This window comes from Galleria mellonella, unplaced genomic scaffold (assembly GCF_026898425.1).
Source record: "Galleria mellonella isolate WM207_F2 unplaced genomic scaffold, CSIRO_AGI_GalMel_v1 utg643, whole genome shotgun sequence".
Classification (NCBI taxonomy): Eukaryota; Metazoa; Arthropoda; class Insecta; order Lepidoptera; family Pyralidae; genus Galleria; species Galleria mellonella.
Window position 1 is genome coordinate 202,622 of NW_026442135.1, and position 19,591 is coordinate 222,212.

At 34.1% G+C, this 19,591-nt stretch overlaps 2 protein-coding genes across 8 annotated transcripts in view; both read left to right on the forward strand.

The window, feature by feature from the left end:
- Positions 1-19,591, forward strand: part of LOC113511162 (KH domain-containing, RNA-binding, signal transduction-associated protein 2) — a 301,526-nt gene that overhangs the window by 134,860 nt on the left and 147,075 nt on the right. The window lies entirely within an intron of this gene.
- On the forward strand, positions 446-18,292 carry LOC128201907 (uncharacterized). The gene is made up of 3 exons (XM_052900286.1): positions 446-1,154; positions 1,355-2,052; positions 18,161-18,292. The coding sequence occupies exons 1-3, from the start codon at positions 446-448 to the stop codon at positions 18,290-18,292; spliced, it is 1,539 nt and encodes a 512-aa protein (XP_052756246.1).

Here is a 19,591-nt window from a genome sequence, read left to right on the forward strand (position 1 = left end):
CGTTTGTTCCTCTAACTCCTCTAATGAAGCGGAATTCCTTTTTCTTGAAATCACCTTATCCCACTCCAAAGTCCTTCTAGGTGTTTTCTATAGCCCTTCCTCTTCTGTAGATTACTTTTCCTCTTTTGAATATCTCCTCGAAAACCTTACCCCATCTTTCAATCACACGATCATCATGGGTGATTTTAACACCTGTCTGTTGAAAAATGATAGCCGAGCTTACCGTCTTAAGTCTGTTGCCAGTGCTTGTAATTTAAATATTTTGCCTCTCCAAGCAACCCATTTTTTTCCGAATTGCAATCCTTCCTTACTTGACCTAATCCTTGTATCATCTCCCGAACATGTTTCCAAGTTTGGTCAGCACACCGCTGATGCTTTTTCCTTTCATAATCTCTTATACCTTTCCTATAAAATCCGTCCTCCTAAATTAAAGCGTAGAATCCTCATGCAGCGCAATTTTGGGGCCATTGACATGGACCGTTTGCGAAAAGATGCATCGGAGTGTGACTGGTCATCTATTGCAAATATAGGTTGTGTAAACATACAGATACAAGAATTTAATCAACTCGTTCTTGACCTTTATGATCGGCATGCCCCAATCCGTCCCGTCAGAGTCCGACATCTGCCTGCGCCCTGGCTCACTGAGGATATTAGAGCTATCATAAACAAGAAAAATAATGCTAAAACTAAATTTAAAAAAGACCCAGACAGATATCGTGACAACTACGTGCGCATCAGAAATCTCTGCAATAAGATGTGTAGGGAGGCCCAACGTCGCCACATCCATAAATCTGTTGAGAATGGAGATCCAGCAAAAGTCTGGAAATTTCTTAAATCTTTAGGAGTTGGAAAAAAACACAATGAGAGTTCCACTAGTATTGATATTGAGAACCTTAATAGACATTTTTGTTCCTCTTCTATTGTTGTTCCTAATGACAAATTAAAAACACTGTATTATCTTTCTTCGCTTCCAACTCCTGATTACACTCCTTTTGTTTTCGGACAATTGTCCGATTGTGATGTTGAGAGAAGCTTACTGTCAATATCTTCTAATGCTCTGGGTACTGACAACATCAGTCGTGCTATGATCATGCCTATCCTTGATATCCTGCTGCCAACTATTACTTTTCTCTTTAATAATTCATTATCCTCAGGTATTTTTCCTCATATCTGGAAAGAAGCCTTTATTATCCCCCTACCTAAAAAAAATATCCCCACAGTTTTTCCGATTATCGACCTATATCCATTCTTCCCTTCCTTTCCAAAGCTCTGGAAAAGTTAGTACATCAGCAACTCAACTTGTTTCTGTCCAAAAATAACCTTCTTAATCCTTTGCAATCTGGTTTCCGCGCAGGTCACAGCACGACTACTGCTCTTGTAAAGATCTCTGATGATATCCGTTTCGGAATGGATAGCTCAGAGCTGACAGTTTTAACATTATTAGATTTCAGTAATGCTTTTAATACCGTCGATTTCGACATTTTGTTGCAACTGATGACTTCTCTCAACATATCTCCAACGGCAATTGAATGGTTTCGTAGTTACCTGGTTGGACGTCGGCAGCGTATTCGTATCAACGACTCTTTGTCATCTTGGTGCAGTACATCTGCGGGCGTGCCCCAGGGTGGCGTCTTATCTCCTCTTTTATTTGCCTTATTTATCAACAATATCACATCTCAGCTTCGGTCTTCCTACCATCTTTATGCAGACGACCTTCAAATTTACTGCCGGGCTCCTCTTATTAATATTTCTGTTGCAGTAAATACAATAAACGAAGACCTTGAACGTATATCTGTCTGGAGCAAATCCTATGGTCTTGCTGTAAATCCGACCAAGACCCAGGTTTTAATCATAGGTAGCCCTAGTTACATTTCCAGAGTGGCTTTGAATGACCTTCCTTCTGTAGTTTTTAATGGAATGAAGTTAAACTACAGCGACCGCGTTAAAAATCTCGGCATTTGTTTTGATAGTACTTTATCCTGGTCACCTCAGATTGCTGAGATTAGCAGGAAGATGTTTGCGGCAACTGGATCCCTTTACAGGTTGCGTAAGGTTCTTCCTATGGATACCAAAATTGCGCTTGCTCATACATTGCTCCTCCCCATCCTTGACTACGCCGATTCCTGTTATTCAAATGTCACTGAAGAGCAGTTAAATAAACTTGAGCGTCTTCAAAATTTATGTATACGGTTCATATTTGGACTTCGCAAATATGACCATGTATCCCAATATCGTACACGACTCAAGTGGCTCTCTATCCGTCTTCGTCGTAACTGGCACATCCTTTCCCTTCTTTACTCAATTCTCTTTAATCCAGTTACACCTCATTATTTAAAAGAACGTTTTATGTTTCTTGGAGAGAGCAATTCTAATTCTTATTCTTTACGTAGTACTGACAACCTCCAACTCATAATTCCTACCCATTCTTCCTCTTTCTACTCCAAATCCTTTTCCGTGCAAGCAGTCCGTTTGTGGAACTCACTCCCTACCTCTATACGGTGCGCTCAATCGTTGCCCATTTTTAAAAACTTAGTTAAAGCCCACTACCTATCCTTATAATCACTTAGTCCTACGTATTTCCAGTTTTATGTGTGTTATATATATGTGTATTAATATGGTATATTTATATGTATTTATGCGTATATATGTATATGTATGTATATATATTTATATGTGTATGTGTATGTATATATATGTATATGTTTGGTTGTATGTGTTTATTTATGTATGTATATGTATATGACTATGCTGTCACAAATATTATTTTTTACAAATCTATCTTTTTTAACGCGCCACCTACCTACTTATGCTTTAATCCTTTCTACCCAAAGGTTGTCTGGAAGAGATTGCTTAGCAATAAGACCGCCTTTTGTACTACACTATACGTATTGAAAATTGTTTTAACCAATCATGTTATGTTGGTGCAATAAAGTGTTAAATAAATAAAAATAAATAAAATAAAATAAATCAATAATTTATTAATGTCTTCATTCATCATCGTTATATATTTCATTATGATAAAATGCCATTGAGCTGTTCTTTGCGAAGTAAAAACTTGTTCATTGTACCAAAAGCAAAATATATTTGTAGTATCTCTTTGGTAGACATTCGATCTCGAGTTCCAAATTCGAATATTTAAAATTACTTCTTTTTCGCTATTGCATTCTGTTCGTTTTAAAATAAAAACAGTGAGATTTTAGATTTTATCTTTTTTTTTTTTACACCACGAAGGTGGCAAACAAGCAAACAGCCCGTCTAACTGTAAACAGTCACTATCTATATATAGTCTAAGCAAAATACATTTGGAGACATTCAATCTCAAGTTCTAAATTCAAATATTCAAAACGATTCATCTTCAATCGTTGCATTTTATTCGTTTTAAAATAAGAATATTGAGATTATTATTTTGTCAGCATTGAATTCGATATTTGATACAAATATAAATTCATCTCTCTTCTTAAAATTATACGCAATTTATCTTAGCAACGGAAATAATTTAAATGGCGAACATTAAGTCTTTCTATAATCCCAACCTTAACTCCAATTTGACTGTTACTTACACTGGACTAGTAATTGCTTGGACTCCAGCCAAGTCTCAAAAGAGAAAAACTTTCATTTATTATTCAATCTCTTTTTACTCGCTCAATTAGACAGGATTTGTACAATAATTGAAATTTCTCTTGTAATTAATGGGCGTTAGTTGTGAATTGGTAATTATTATTATACTAGTTTCTACTTACGACAATGTCCGTGTAATTGGGATATAAAGTAACCTTAGATTATATAGATAGAGTGTCTCCATACAAATGCTTCGAGAAAAACCTGTCAATATTTTCATAAATTATGCGTGATAAATAGTTGCGAGTGATTCCTTGATAACTTCTATATTTATTTCGTCTTATAAATTCTGCGCCTTTTTAATGTGCAAAAATTTATTTTATATATTAAATAATTAAATATAGATACGTTAAGATACATTGTATGTATTAGTACATAGAAAATTAATAAAAAAAGGAGTCAGCTAATCTGACAATTAGCTGACAAAAAGTTGACCCATTTTTGAAGCTTAATACTCTATAAATATATTCTAAGGAAATAGCCCATGTATTCCTCTATCCCACATAATACATGTATACTATGCGATCAGTTGAACCATTTAGGCAACAAGAAGTTACAAACAAACAAACAGTAACGTTTAGCGGTTAAATTAACAGAAACACAAACATACAAACTTAGATCCTCCGCCGGATAAATACGACAGAGATATGAAAATATCAAACTAGCGTCTAAACCTGGTTTTACATGTTTTTTTTTTAATAAGATACACCCTATGGCGTTTGATAATAATGTAGATTCCTATAGGCGAAAAATTTTTTAAGTTAGTTTGTAAGTTGTGTAAAAATTTTGTAAGTTATTTTTTAGTTAAGTATTTTTAGAGTTATTCATAATTTCGGCCGTTAACTACTGCAGGACATAGACCTCCCCTCTTCACTTTTCATTTAAGAGTTTCCTCTTGTCGGTGCAACTAATTCATGCATCTTGTTCCAGCCAGTTCTATCCCAGGCCATATCCTTGACCTCCCTATACGACATGACACCTAGCGTTTCTTTTATCTGTCCCATGTAGTTATTCCTCGGTCTTCCTCTTCCTCTTTTGCCTTCTATTTTTTCTTCTACTATGCTCTTAAAAAAATCGTCACGTCATATAAGGTGGCCCAGCATTTTGCCTCTTCTATTCTCTATCGTTTTAATTAATGTTCGTTTCTCGTTCACTCTTTTCAGGACTTCCTTATTCGTTAGTTTTTCTGTCCAGCTTCTATGGGCCTCCCCATAAACTTTTTTAATGGATCGGCAATTAAAAAAACGTGGAATGTTTACCCCGCTTGCGCTATCGGTATACACTGGCGGGGTACCAGTGAGGGATGATAGATGATGATGAAGCAGGTCAGTTGGTCCATCGTGAGGAATTCATCAATTAAACAGTCAAGATGGTTTCCAGGGAGAACCGTGCGGAGGTCGACCTAATAGGGTATATTGCTAACAATGGGATTGCTAACCTCCATTACTAACAATCCCTTCTATCCTCCCCCATAGATTGCAATAGGGAACGGTCGAGAGCCACCTGCATCCACTGACTCCCTGCAATGCATTTAAGATCTCCAACTAGTGAGGTGGGGGGAGGGGTCGTCCTACACCGCGTTTTTGTTTTTAATTATTAATTTAGATAAATTTGAGTTTTTAATTTAGATAAATTTGACTGGGATGCTTAATATCAGATAAAATCGCATGTGATTTTATTTTAAAGTTTGTCTTTATATGTTACGGATTATCTAGCAATCTGGAATTCGCTTTCAAAGAACGAATGCACGAGTTGGCAGCTGGCATGATTTGCACCGTCAAAAGTTATGAATGAATGAAAATTAAAATCATTCGATCTTTACGGATAGGGTTGCCACACTAAAATCCATTGAAATCCTTCTAATGTTTTACTTGTATAATAAAATTAAACTAAACAACGTCTGAAATATAAGAAAGCAAATACTCTCACCGTAGCTTCACAATACATATACGCAAACATTTTGTATATACGCAGGAATCTTCAACTGTTCCTTAAAAACAGCGATCTGAATAATCTTAACTTTAAATACAAATACAATCTTGCTATTCCAAAATATCGTTTAGAAAAAGTTAATAGGTATTTTATCTTCTTTAAAAAAAAAGCGTTCACGCTCACTTTTTATCTTTATCCGAGCAGTAAGTACTTTATATTATTCTCAATTTCGTGTATAATATAGTATATATCATATATGTGTAAGTATATTTATTATATTTATTTATTCATTTTATATATATATATATATATATATATATATATATATATATATATATATATATATATATATATATATATATATATATATATATATATATATATATATATATATATATATATTTTATATTAATTATTTCAATATGTATATATATCAATAATTAGTAGTACCGCCCACCTGATGGAAAGTGGTAACCGTTGCCTATAGATATGAGCAATACCATGGACATAACAGAGTATACTGTTTCGCCCAAGATACCCCCATGCGTTGCTATTCCTGAGGACTCAAGTGTTTCTTTGTACCTCTGTACCCTGTAAATTCACGCTATATCCCATCCTTCAAACCGAAACACAGCCATGCAAACACAACTGCTTCACGGTAGAAACACGAATGGGACAGAGGTACCCAAGCAATCGACTTTTATACAAAGTCTCCCTCTGGTAATGCGAAAACAATATATTTTTTTAATTCTTACTATCTGTCTGTTTGTATATATGTTTGTTTCAACATCACGTAAAAACGACTGCACCAAATTGGATTCAAAGTTGTGTTCCTGAAGGTGTACGCTACTTAGAATTGGCCCATTTTATTGATTTTATTACTTCTGATATCCAAACGTTGTCATTCAAGTAATCGTTTAGTGTGTAACAGGCTTTATTCATATAATCGGTTACCACTTTCCATCAGGTGGGTCGTCAGCTTGTTTGCCATTCTAAGTTGTATAAAAAAAAATCATTAAAAGTAGAATTATTGTATTTATAAATTCTTCTTATTAATATTGTACATGGGATTTTTTTCTTGGAAATATTCAAGTATGATTCGACAAAGGTTCGTTCGAAACGGAGTATTTTGGGGTCCCATTATTTCCGGCTACCACAATGAGTTACCCGCGTGACGTCATGTATGAATGTATGTATGTGGATCCATATAAAGAGGTCTTGTTTAATCTCAGTCGCGCAAAGGACGGGTTCATTTAAAATTGATATATAGAAGGGGAACTGGATTCAAAATATGTATACATACCTATATGTTATTGGCAACCTGTATAACTTATTTATTTATTTATATCTTTACATCTTTACTTATACTATAATTCAGGTATTCTATACAATAACTAGGTAATGCACCTCGCAAAACAACCTTCAGCGCATTACATTAAATTTATATTCAATACAACGCTTCAAAAGTATTTATTTTATTTACCCTAGTTAAATCGCTTCAAATACTAGATGTATTTATTCATCATCATCATCATCATCATATCATCCGTTCATCATCAAAACGCAAACGCACATCATTAACATAATTTTTGGAGGTTGTATACCTGAGGCGTATTATATAATATAATATATTACTAATGTATATAGTACAAGGTTACGTATGAAATGTGTTAAAGTGACCAATACACATATTTTATTGTGATTTTACTACTGTCTTAATTGATAAGTATAATAAATATAATAAATATAAATGTTTCAAATAAAAACACAGAAACTTATTTTAAGCATTTTTCAAAATTCAAAATTCAAAGTGTACTAAAAAAGGAACAAAATAGAAAATACTCATTTTTTAGTATCAAAATATATAACAATATAAAAAGGTCAACTGACCAAGCTGTCAGTCACAATAAGTATCTATTTTTAAATCGCGTTTCCAGAAGTGTCACAGTTCTGCCAGCATATTAAAATAATAAATAAAGTTATTATTATTATTAAAATACATAACAATCTAAAAAGGTCAACTGACCAAGCTGTCAGTCACAATAAGTACCTATTTTTAAATCGCGTTTCCAGAAGTGTCACAGTTCTGTCAGCAACTTATAATTATAATAATAAATAAAGTTATTATTATTATTAAAATACATAACAATCTAAAAAGGTCAACTGACCAAGAAGCTGTCAGTCACAATAAGTACGAGTACCTATTTTTAAATCACATCCCCAGAAGCGTCACAATTCTGTCAGCAAATTAATGCATAAACTTTTAAGTGGCAACCCTAACTATGATCGATTGCTCTCTGTATTCACACAGATGTCACCACGAACTATTAACGTTCGAAAGTCCCCAATAAAATTATAAATTTAGAATCGGCCTCTCGCAAAATTGTTCGCGCCTCTTTGATGTCCATTTTACTTTATTGCCACATTTATTATTATCTATTCTGAGCGTCGTATCTCCGTAGTATAACTATAGTTTGTACCAATAGGACTTTAACTGTAAACAAACGTTGTGTGAAAAATCATTGATCCGACCATAAGACAGTCTACTCATATCCATTAGTAATTTACCAGAGGGAGACTTTGTACAAAGTCGATTGCTTGGGTACCTCTGTCCCATTCGTGTTTCAACCGTGAAGCAGTTGTGTTTGCATGGCTGTGTTTCGGTTTGAAGGGTGGGATATGGCGTAAATTTACTGGGTACAGAGGAATAACACCTGCGTTCTCAGGAATGGCAACGTATGGGATGGTATCATGGGCGAAACAGTATTCTCTGTAATGTCTATGGTACTGCTCATGTCTCTAGGTGACGGTTACCACTTTCCATCAGGTGGGCCGTCAGCTTGTTTGCCATTCTAAGTTGTATAAAAAAAAATTCATACCAATAAAACATAATTAAAAATGATCTCCACAAAATAAAACCGACTTGAATTGAGAGACTTTAATTGTGGAAAAACAATTATTTTGATTGTAAAAACTAATCTACTGAACCGATATTGATAAAATTTCTATGAGACCAATCTGAAAGTATATTCTTTCAGATAAAAAAAGACTTTTCCTAATCGATGTGTAACTGAAGGAATAATGATTTAACAAACTTAATGATTTTCTTGTTTGTTTTTTTAAATTAGTTCAAAAATATCGGCTTAGATCGTAATAAAATCAGCTGTTTTGATTTAAAAACTAACCTACTGAACCGATTTTGGTAAAATTTCTATGAAACTAATTTGAAAGTATATCCTTTCGAATAAAAAAATAATTTTCCAACTCGATCTGTAAATGACTGAATTATGAGGCAACGAACATAAAAAAAACACAAACGAGTTGTAATTCTCCTCCTTTTTTAAAATCGGTTGTAAATATTATCTATAGTAGAATAAACGCAACGCCAGTGTAATGGGAAATACTCACATTTAACCTTTACTGCATCCACTCTAGGAGTTTAATGGGGGGGGGGGGGGGAAGTTTGATATACAGAAAAGCATAGTTTGGTGATCTTTTTTAGAATGTTTTATTTATTAGTTTTTTTTTATTTTATTGTTTTAATCTACATTATTAAACGTTATTTTAAGTATATTCTGTAGAATTTTCATTAAAAAAAAATATTGAAAAATCATAAAAAGCTAACATCAGTTAGTCAGGATAACTCATAATTGTTTCGACTGCCTATGTCCAGCAGTGGACTCCTAACGATTGATACGAACTATTAATGTATTCATTTTTGAATTTTCCTTAAAAATGCAATCAAAGAGCTCTGATTTTTGGTCAAAATATGCTGTTTTCTTAAATAACATAATAACATTATTGTTATAGTAGTAAATCTGTTACATTGTTGCTTATAAAGCAATTCTCTAAAGTAGTGAAGTTGCAGTAAGCAATAACTTGGGCGCACTTGTGAAGCACTAGCTTTCAAATAAACTAACAGCACTCAGCGCATGAAACATATATAGACATTTTAATGGAGTTCACAAACTGTGTTTTCTCATTATGAGACATAATCGGAATGATCTCATAGAAAAATGAACTTACAATCGCAGTATTCGTTTACATATACCTAAGTAGACTTTGTTCCTTAAAAACACATACACACACACACACACACAAGCACGCACACGTACACATACACAAGCACGCATACGTATACACACACACACACGCACGCATGCACGCACGCACGCATGCACGCACGCATGCACGCACACACGCATGCACGCACGCACGCATGCACGCACGCACGCACGCACGCACGCACGCATACACACACGCAGCACCTACAAACGTGGATCTTTTTTCAAAACATGCAGTTTTTTGATTCGCAAATAAAAACGGTAATTTCAATCGTTACAAAATTACCAATCAATACGCTTATAGATTACAAAAAAAAATGTAAAAATCTGATCGGAATTGGCGATGTAATCGCATGATACAGCCACAAAAGAAATTCAAACGAATTGGGGATCTTTTTCTTTTGAAAATGGCTTTGCAGATATTAAATCGAGATCCTAATCGACGTAAATCGGCCGCCTTCAAGTATTTCTGCATTTCACAAAGGTTGGTCGGTAGAGAATGCCATTAGTATTAGGCCCCGTTTTTGTACCATATCTTTTTGATAAATAAATTTAAACAAATAGATGTACCTACAGAATTGAAATTATTTTGTTTAATTCCGCTGCAATTAATATGTGTGGAAGAAGCGAAAGAGGTTTGTTTGAATCGAAGCATTTGGCGTTGCATTGTTTCTGCCTACCCTAATGGGAGACAGGCGTAACAGATACATATAATATATGTATATTATCCATGTGTTTAAATAAAGCGTTTTTTTTTATTTTTTTTTTTTTTTTATTTTATTGTGTGAACGTGACTAAAACATTATCTTTTTCAAAATGTTAATTCAACTACGTAGTTCAAAGAGATAGCAAATTGTCTCTGAGAATAATCTACAAGATTTAGTGTCCTAATGAAATTCTTATGTGTTAACACGAATTGTCGTTTAATATATATAGTACGGAGAAAAATTTATTACGAGATAAAATGTTTAATTAAATCAATTTACGTGGTCAAAATATAAATGATTCACACCATTTGTTTTCTAATAATAATAGCTTTTACTCGCGACTTTGTTTGCGCGACCGGCAGAAAGTTTTTTTTAATGTGTGTAAATGGAATGGTCATCCCGCCTGCGCTATCGGTATACGCTGGTGGGGCACCAGTGATTGATGATAGGTGAGGACGAAAGCAGATCAGTTAGCCCATCGTGATGAATTTCACAAAAATTAACCACGACGGTTTCCAGAGGGAACTGCGTGACGATCGACTTGCCAAGGTTTATTGCTAGCAAATTCTAGTAGTATTTGGGATGGATACAGGCTACTTTTTATCCCGGTCCCGCGGACGAAGTCGCAGGTAAATACTAATTGTGTAACAATTTTCATTTTCTCTTCGATGCAAGCACTATGCACGCGTACGTAACATATGCACTTGGAAACGGGCCAAATTTCACAAATTTGGCTCGCCCGGAAAAACGATGAAAAATTCAACAAGAATTAACCACGATAACTTCAAGAGGGAACCCCGCGGAGGTCGATCTGATAGGGTATATTGATAGCAGTGAGGCTTTTCGATCTACATTCAAATTCGTATCGTCTTTATTTTGAATAGACTTGTTTACAACAAGATGATTTTTGACCTTTTTCGCCGACTTCAAAAAAGAAGACTCTCATTTCGGTTGTATTTTTTGTTTGTTACCTCATAACTCCGTTCATAATATACCGGCTTGGATATTTTTTTTATTTTTAAGGAAAAAAAAATAAAAAATAAATATATTTTCAGTTCCTTTAAATCGTCATTCCTTTTGGAAAATAACGCAACTGACACCCCCTGATAGTTATTTTGGAAATATATTTCATGTATAGAATTGACCTCTCTACAGATTTATTATAAGTATAGAACATGATGCAAATTATCAAGAAAACAGATTAGGGACGAATTGAGAATCTCCTCCTAGTGGTAGTCGTTTAAAAAGTAATTAAAACCAAGAGCGTGATTACGACGCATATTAATGACTGTGCAGCTTAAACGATCAGTGGTTATATCCTAGAGTGTGAAAGTGAGTTTGTTTGTCTGTCACACTTTAGCGGTTTAGCGGCTTACCCGATTGCTATGAAATTTTGTATACACCTAATATAGCAGAGGGAGACTGTACAAAAGTCGTTTCCTTGGGTACCTCTGTACCATTCGTGTTTTAACCGTGAAGCAGTTTTGTTTGCATGGCTGTGTTTTGGTGTGAAGGGTGGGTACAGAGGAATAACACCTCTAGTCCTCAGGAAAGGCAAGGCATGGGGGTGTATCATGGATAAAACAGTATACTCTGTTATGTCCATGGTACTGCTTATGTCTATAGGCGACGGTTACTACTTTCTGTCAGCTTGTTTGCCATTCTAAGCTGCTACTTTAACCCCGACTATTGCAAACGAGTGACGCGAGTGAAGTCACGAGTATAAACTAGTATTGATATTATGATTGTTACAATAACTAGACAATGTATATAGGAGATATTTAAGAAAAAATAATATGAGCGCTCTCAACACTCGTAAAAGTGTTAAAAGACAATATTTTTTAGAAATTTTGTCTGTAGATATGTTTGTTCCGACATCACGCGAAAACTGCTATACCAAATTTGATGTAGTTTACGTTAGTAGTAGACGTGAACAATTTTATTAATTTTATTATTAAACAAAGTAGCGGGCAAAAAACTAGTGATAAAATAAAGATATATATATATATATATATATATATATATATATATATATATATATATATATATATATATATATATATATATATATATATATATATATATATAGAGAGAGAGAGAGAGATTATACTAGTATTAATGCTCAGTTTTGAATATACATACATTAGGCGCTCGGAACGTAGTTTCACAAAATATTTGTATACTTGCGGACAATATCTTGTATAGCATATTCATAAATGAATAATTTCTGTCGATTCGTCTTAATTTTTATATATTTGTAAATAGGCAATAATCACGTAAAATAGTATATGTTACGTGATTATAGCAAATTCTGAACCGATTTTGGTAATTCCTTTTTCCATTGATAGACTCTTATTGGTTGGTTACATATTACTTTTGTAACGAATAAAGTTAGCCAGTGGGGGGAAAGGGATTATTAGTAATGGGATCTAATAGCCCCAATGTTAGCAATATACTTTGTCAGACTATCACGCGGTTCCCATTGGAAGCCATCGTGGTTAATTCTTACTACATTCGTCACGATGAACCAACTGCCCTGCTTTCATCCTCACCTACCTTCCTCACCCTCACTGGTACCACGCCATCAAATATCGACGGCACAGACAAATTTACCATTCTATTGTCACCCCATAAACCTGTTAGCCGTGTAGGTCCCGGTATAAAATAGGCAACCCCATCTTTTCCCATGAGTTTCGTAAGAGGCAAGTAAGGCAAGATGAAGGATAGGCAGCAGTGTCCCTCTTAAATCATCACTAGAAGCCAAACTGCTGTTTTTTTTAATAGATGATAATGAAATGGCAACCCCGCCCGCGGAAATGGTATACACTGGCGAGGCACCAGTGAAAGATGACAGGTGAGAATGAAAAAACAGGTCAGTTGGCTCATCGTAATGAACATACCTGGGATTCAACACGATGGTTTCCAGGAGGGACCACGTGGAGATCGACCTGATAGGGTTTACTGCTAGCAATGGGAGTGGGACTGGTAGTCTGCATTACTTACAATCCCATTCGTGTTTCAACCGTGAAACAGTTGTGTTCGCATGGCTGAGTTTCAGTTTGAAGGGTGGGATATGGCGTGAATTTACAGGGTACAGAGGAATAACACCTGAGTCCTCAGGGCAATGCATGGGGGGTATCATGGGCGAAACAGTATACTCTGTTATATCCATGGTACTGATCATGTCTATAGGCGACGGTTACCACTTTCCATCAGGTGGGCCGTCAGCTTGTTTGCCATTCTAAGTTGTTTAAAAAAAAATCCTTTCCCCTAAGCCAAACTGCGGTTACCAATCCGCCTGCCAAGCATGTCAACTACTGGTAAATTCAAATTCAAATTCAAAAATCATTTATTCATGTAGGACATTTTAGCCGCTTATGAACGTCAAATTTTTACATTATAATTTTAAATTTACCCTACCGATCAAAGTTCACGTATATAGATCCAATTGAGAAATCACTGGTTAAAACTCAATTGAATCGTCACTTTTTTTAACTGATTTATTTCATCGTATATTTATATAGGTGTCTATGCTAACATTAAATGAAAATTCAGTGCATGAACAACTATTGCCATGCATCTCGTCATTCAAAAAATCGTTTAGTGACAAAAAATCTTGTTAGCTGGTAAATATGATTTAACAGATGTTTTGATCATTTGTTTTGTAATTCCAACATATCCTTTTATTAAATTTGTCATATTTTTATATTTTATTCCCATAAAAATCTTTTATGAACTTTTCTAAACGATAGTGTAACAGCAAGTTTGTCTTTAAATCGTAACGTATTAATATTATGAATAACAATATTAAATAAGTTTCAGATTTTTATGAACATATAGAATAATTTGAATATATAAATTGAGAAGCTCACTGAGACTATTTGAATATTTGAATTTCTCTCTCTTAAAAGTACACTCTTCATACAGAGACAATATAACGGCACGTTTTTGTAATATGAATATATTCTTAATATCTCGCCGTGTTTTCCCCATAGTAATATTCCATAAGAGAGTAAACTATGAAAATAACTAAAATAGACTAATCTAGCAGTATCAGTATCAGTTGACTAATGGACGGCGAGAGATGGGCAAAAGCGCTGAACTTAAAACATCTCTGCAAGGCTTTGCGGTTGCCACCCCATTGTGTTTTATTATCTAGTGGTGATTCCTAGAAAGACTAGATTCTATAAATGAGAGAGGCATTTAATTTAATATTGCAATTAGTATTGAAACTTTTAGATAGAGATAAATAACACATTTTTTTTTTTAGCGTTTAACATAAGAGGTTTTACGGAATTGTAAACCAGTGAAATTCGTTAGAGATATTTTTAACAGTAAAATAATCGTTAAAACACATTTAAAAATTAAAAATAGTATCTCAAAAGCAAAACGGAAATTTTCCTATATATTGAATGTGAATGTGAATGTAAAAATGGACCTCCATTTTCCGCACTTACCCTCTCATTTGGGCCATTGTCGTATGAGTCGTTGCTAATCTTCACTTTCTGTATTCCGTATCAGATAGATAAGATTTTATTAAATTTAAAGCATTTCTTTGACGCCATAAAACCGTTCCGAGGATTTTTAAATGTTTATGATCAACGCAATCAAAAGGATTACGTGAGCTGCCGTTTCTTCACAAAAAACACCTATCGACATCCATTTTAGTTTCCTATTGTGTATAGATGTTTGTTTAATGGACAATGACCTGCGTGTATTGTCCCTGGAAAAATTGTTTTGACTTTTTTCTGTTAAATTAATAAACGTTTTGATAACTGATTCAACATTGCATAAGGCCAATTTTTTGTCTGCAAAAATTTTAGCCTGTATCCATCTTTGGTTTTGATATGTCATAGGATTTTTGACGAATCCACATATCGAAATTTGAGAAAAGAGGTATGATTTTACTAATTTTCATTATGTTCCTGAGCCTTTCCTTCAGCTAGTTCGTCTTATCGTTAAAATAAAAGCAAGAGAGTGCCCTAATTATCCATTAGGACTAATACGGTTATTGGAAGATATACCCCATATCCTGTTTTTTTATTATTGGTTTGAATATTTTCATTATTCAATTATTAGTTTGTTGTTTGTCTTGTTATTTCGGGGAAGATTTTAGATGTTTTTATTAATGCTGAATATTGTCGGATAAGAATCTAATGCTATAACCATTTATTCCAATTTGTTATTAATATTTAAAGCTATTTTGCTATTTTGAAAATTAACTTTTCCAGTTTCGGATTTATTACTTTCCAAGCGGCTTTTATTTTATCTTTAGATTTATATTATTTTACCTAAATAGAGAGACTTAGCTGTATGACAAACCTTTTTAAATATTTTCGAATAAGGTTTATGCATGTTCATGAAATAAGGATTGATCGGATATATCCTCTTCTTTTTTTCGTAAAGTTCGTAATTTTTTGTTCAATATATAATGATTATGAGCCCAGTCACAAAACTTTGATTTTACACTAGGTTGAAAATGTTTTTGTTCAGAATTCAGCTAGCTTGTGTTCAATTAAATTAAAAATATGTTCACATACAATGATCCAGATGCATATTGATGGCACTAATGACACTAGATATTTTATGTTCAATTTTGTTTTTAAAACGTGCCAAATTCTTTTGTGTTATTTGTCTGCATGTAATTGTTTGAGTCCCTTTGGATCCCTTAGTTTCAATTATAACTTTTTGTCCGTAATGATCAGATCCAAGACAGTCGAAATAAACTCCCCTTTTAGGGAGGCTATGTTCAACAGTGGACAGTGGAAGGACCAACATTGGTGATTAAGGGGTCCATATGAAGTTATTTTTGGCGAAAGGCCCCATTTAGATCAAAGCATCGTTTTTACACTGGTAGAATCATCGTGCTTTTGTTAAGTTTATAGTCAAGATGTTTATTCCAAAGCAATTTTCTGTCTAGTATTATGCCAAGGTGCCTTGACTTGTACCAATAGCGCAGGTTCCGTATTGAAGAGTATTTCATTATCTCCCATTAAAAAAAAAACAGTGGCTGACACGAAAAAATCTTGTTAGCTGGTTCTGAACCGATTTTGATCATTTGTTTTGAAATCGGCAGAGTTTGTCCTTTATTAAATTTGTCATATTCGAAGTCATTTTATTGGTACAAAATCTTTTATGAACTTATTAGCTCAGTGTAACTACCACATCATTATGTAAACGTAACGTCGTTCCATACTATTAACAATAACAATATTAAACCGTTTCCAGACTACACTGGCTTTCAAATAAACTGAATACAAAACGGGCTCACTCGCAGACTGGGTTGAATATACAAAAGTACACTTAGAGACAATATAATGGTCGTGTGGAGAAATTAAACGATAACAATATTATCGCCGTTGTTTAAGCATGTTATGTATCCATTCTCTAAGTGTTATTTCCCCGTGGGTATCGTAGTTGACTAATGGACGGCAAAGATTGTCTTGTCGAATACCCCTTCGATGTCTATAAATGCACCTAACTGCGATTGCAATGCGTTGCCTAAGCGTGGCAACTACGTTATGAACTGCCGATTCTGTTGACTTGGCTTATGTTTCAGCAGTGGACAGTTCACGGCTGAAATAAATAATACCATTTTTGTTTTTGCTTCATAAAAAGCAGAATTTTACGGAATTGTAATGTGAAATTCGTTAGAGACAATTTTTAACAGAAAAATAATCGTTGAAACACATTTAAAATGTTAAAAATAGTAACTCAAAAGCAAAACGAAAATTTTACTACATGTTCCACAATACAATAAAAAAAACTACACACTTTTCATGTCCTCCAGTGTACGCTCTCAACTTGTCAAATAAAGTGAAGTTTCTCAGACCATATTGTTCAATATTCAAAAGCTTTCCCACATCTTGCGCCGGTCGAGCGAATTCATGGTTTCCTTCCTTCATATCAAACTGTGTATCACAATGTAATAAGCCCATAAACATTATAATAACCGCTTTTATGTATAAACAAGCGGAAGAAGGGTCAGAAAGCATTTCTGTAGTGACATATTTTGTCTGTTAAAGAACCTAATGCCATTGATATAAATAAGTAACAAGATACACAATCAGTATGAAATTGTGTACAAAAAATTTTCAACTAAACTTTTGCTGTTCATAGTCTCGTGCTATCATCATCATCATTATATCAGCCGTTATGCATTTATTTATGAAAATAGACTTCTCCCATAAATTGAACTACGACCTCTTACGACACCTACATGAAAGGAATGGGTGGCCCAATTAATATTAGGACCACACTGCGACTTTTGAATGCCAAGGTATAAATGTATGTATGCCCAAACGAGCAATGTCGGACAACGTCGTCCGGCACTAATATGTTTTTTGTTAATGGATGATAATGGAATGGTAACCCCAACCGCGCTATCGGTAGGCACCTATCATCCTTCACCACCAGTGAAGGATGATAGGTGAGGATGAAGCAGGTCAGTTAGCCCATCGTGACGAATTCAACAAGAATTGTTCACGATGGTTTCCAGGGGAGGCCACGTGGAGGTCGACCTAATAGGACAAATTGCTAACAATGGGACTGTCAAACCCCATTGCTAACAATCCCTTTCCCCCCGGCACTAATATGTTGAGTTTATTCAATCGTCAGACCAATATTCAAATATCTCATGTAAGCTACCCATCATTGCTTTAAGGCAATTTTGCATGCAATGTGACCCGTGCGCTGCCATAGAATAGTACGAAAATCTTGATTTAAAAATTTCATGTTTTTTTTTTTCATAATTATGCTGTTTTTCAATAATTTATCATTTGTATATGAAAGATAGATACAGAAAGTTAAGATAGGGCGTTTAACATCGCTTAACATCAGGTGCCTACTCCATATTTTGAGTCGGGGCCCGCAAGCCGGTGCGGACCAACGCCGTTAGGGCTCGGTGGACTTCGAAAGGGAACCCGGGTCCCCGACACTTTGGCGCGGCGAGGGATGCCGTGGTGGTTTTAGCCGGTAGGAGTCCGGCAGTATTCATACGCCTCCCCCGGGGCATATGGGTCTGCATGATGCATTTCCCCACGATAAAAAAAGGACGTTTAACATGTTAAAACCTTTTGCATAAATAAAGATTTTGTTACACAAAAAGAAAACTGATTTCAATTGCAGCAACACAAGTTATTATGATTTTAAAAATACTAAACCAATTTTGATAATTTTTCTTATCTAATCTTAATCGATTTAGAACTAACGGAGTTATGAGGTAACAATTATGAAAATGGCCGGCAGCACACCTGCAATACCATTGGTGTTGTGGGCGATCATGGGCGGCGGTAGTCACTTACCATCAGGTAAGCCGCATGCTCGTTAGCCCCGTGCGTTGTAAAAAAAAAATAACCACCGAATTGAGAAGCTCATCTTTTTTGCAGTCGGTTGATAATTCTATTCAACTTAGATTTGATTTATAATTATCGTACCATAGAACCTTTATATATATATATATATATATATATATATATATATATATATATATATATATATATATATATATATATATATATATATATATATATATATATATATAATATGGTAGTAAAGAGTTGAGTAAACAAACCGTACATACTATCACATTTATACAGATATCAACAATTATAGTCCTTAATCATGCTACATTTAAAATCCAAGGTCAATTGTACGCAAATTTCACTCGCCAGCTGTCGAGTTCTTTTTTTGATTTGACACAGACACTTTTTGCGCGTGATTACGAATCTAGAAGTTTACATGTTTATCACATATCAATGGTCAGAGCCAATTTCTTGTTTCATAGTGTTGTGTTTTGTATGTTTTTAAGCCGTTAAATGTAAATAAATTGTACACTTTATAAGTGGATCGTAATATCTATTTTGGTGATATATATATATATATATATATATATATATATATATATATATATATATATATATATATATATATATATATATATATATATATATATACTTACCTACACAAATACATACATATAATATTCAATTATAGTTCTAATGTTGAAAAATCTCATATATGTATATCTATATAAATAATAATGGTACACGATAGTAAATGTTCGATCGATTTGGCTATGGTTTTAATATTTTTTTTAATTCTATTAAAAATTATCTAAATCTCTTCACGGTGTTACAACTTGTCTATGGAACCCTAATGCATCATCTGCCATGGTATGAAATCTAAACAAATAATAACGCCATCTAACGTACGAGTTTATAAACTATCATCAAAGGCAGTCCATCATAATGGATTAAAAATGTACAATTT

Excerpts from the sequence above, each read along its gene's own strand:
- LOC128201907 (XM_052900286.1), top strand. The coding sequence starts at position 446 with ATGCAGCGCAATTTTGGGGCCATTGACATGGACCGTTTGCGAAAAGAT. Across the intron at positions 1,155-1,354 it reads TAATAATTCATTATCCTCAG|GTCACAGCACGACTACTGCT; the intron begins GTATTTTTCCTC and ends GTTTCCGCGCAG. Across the intron at positions 2,053-18,160 it reads CCCTTTACAGGTTGCGTAAG|GTGCCTACTCCATATTTTGA; the intron begins GTTCTTCCTATG and ends GCTTAACATCAG.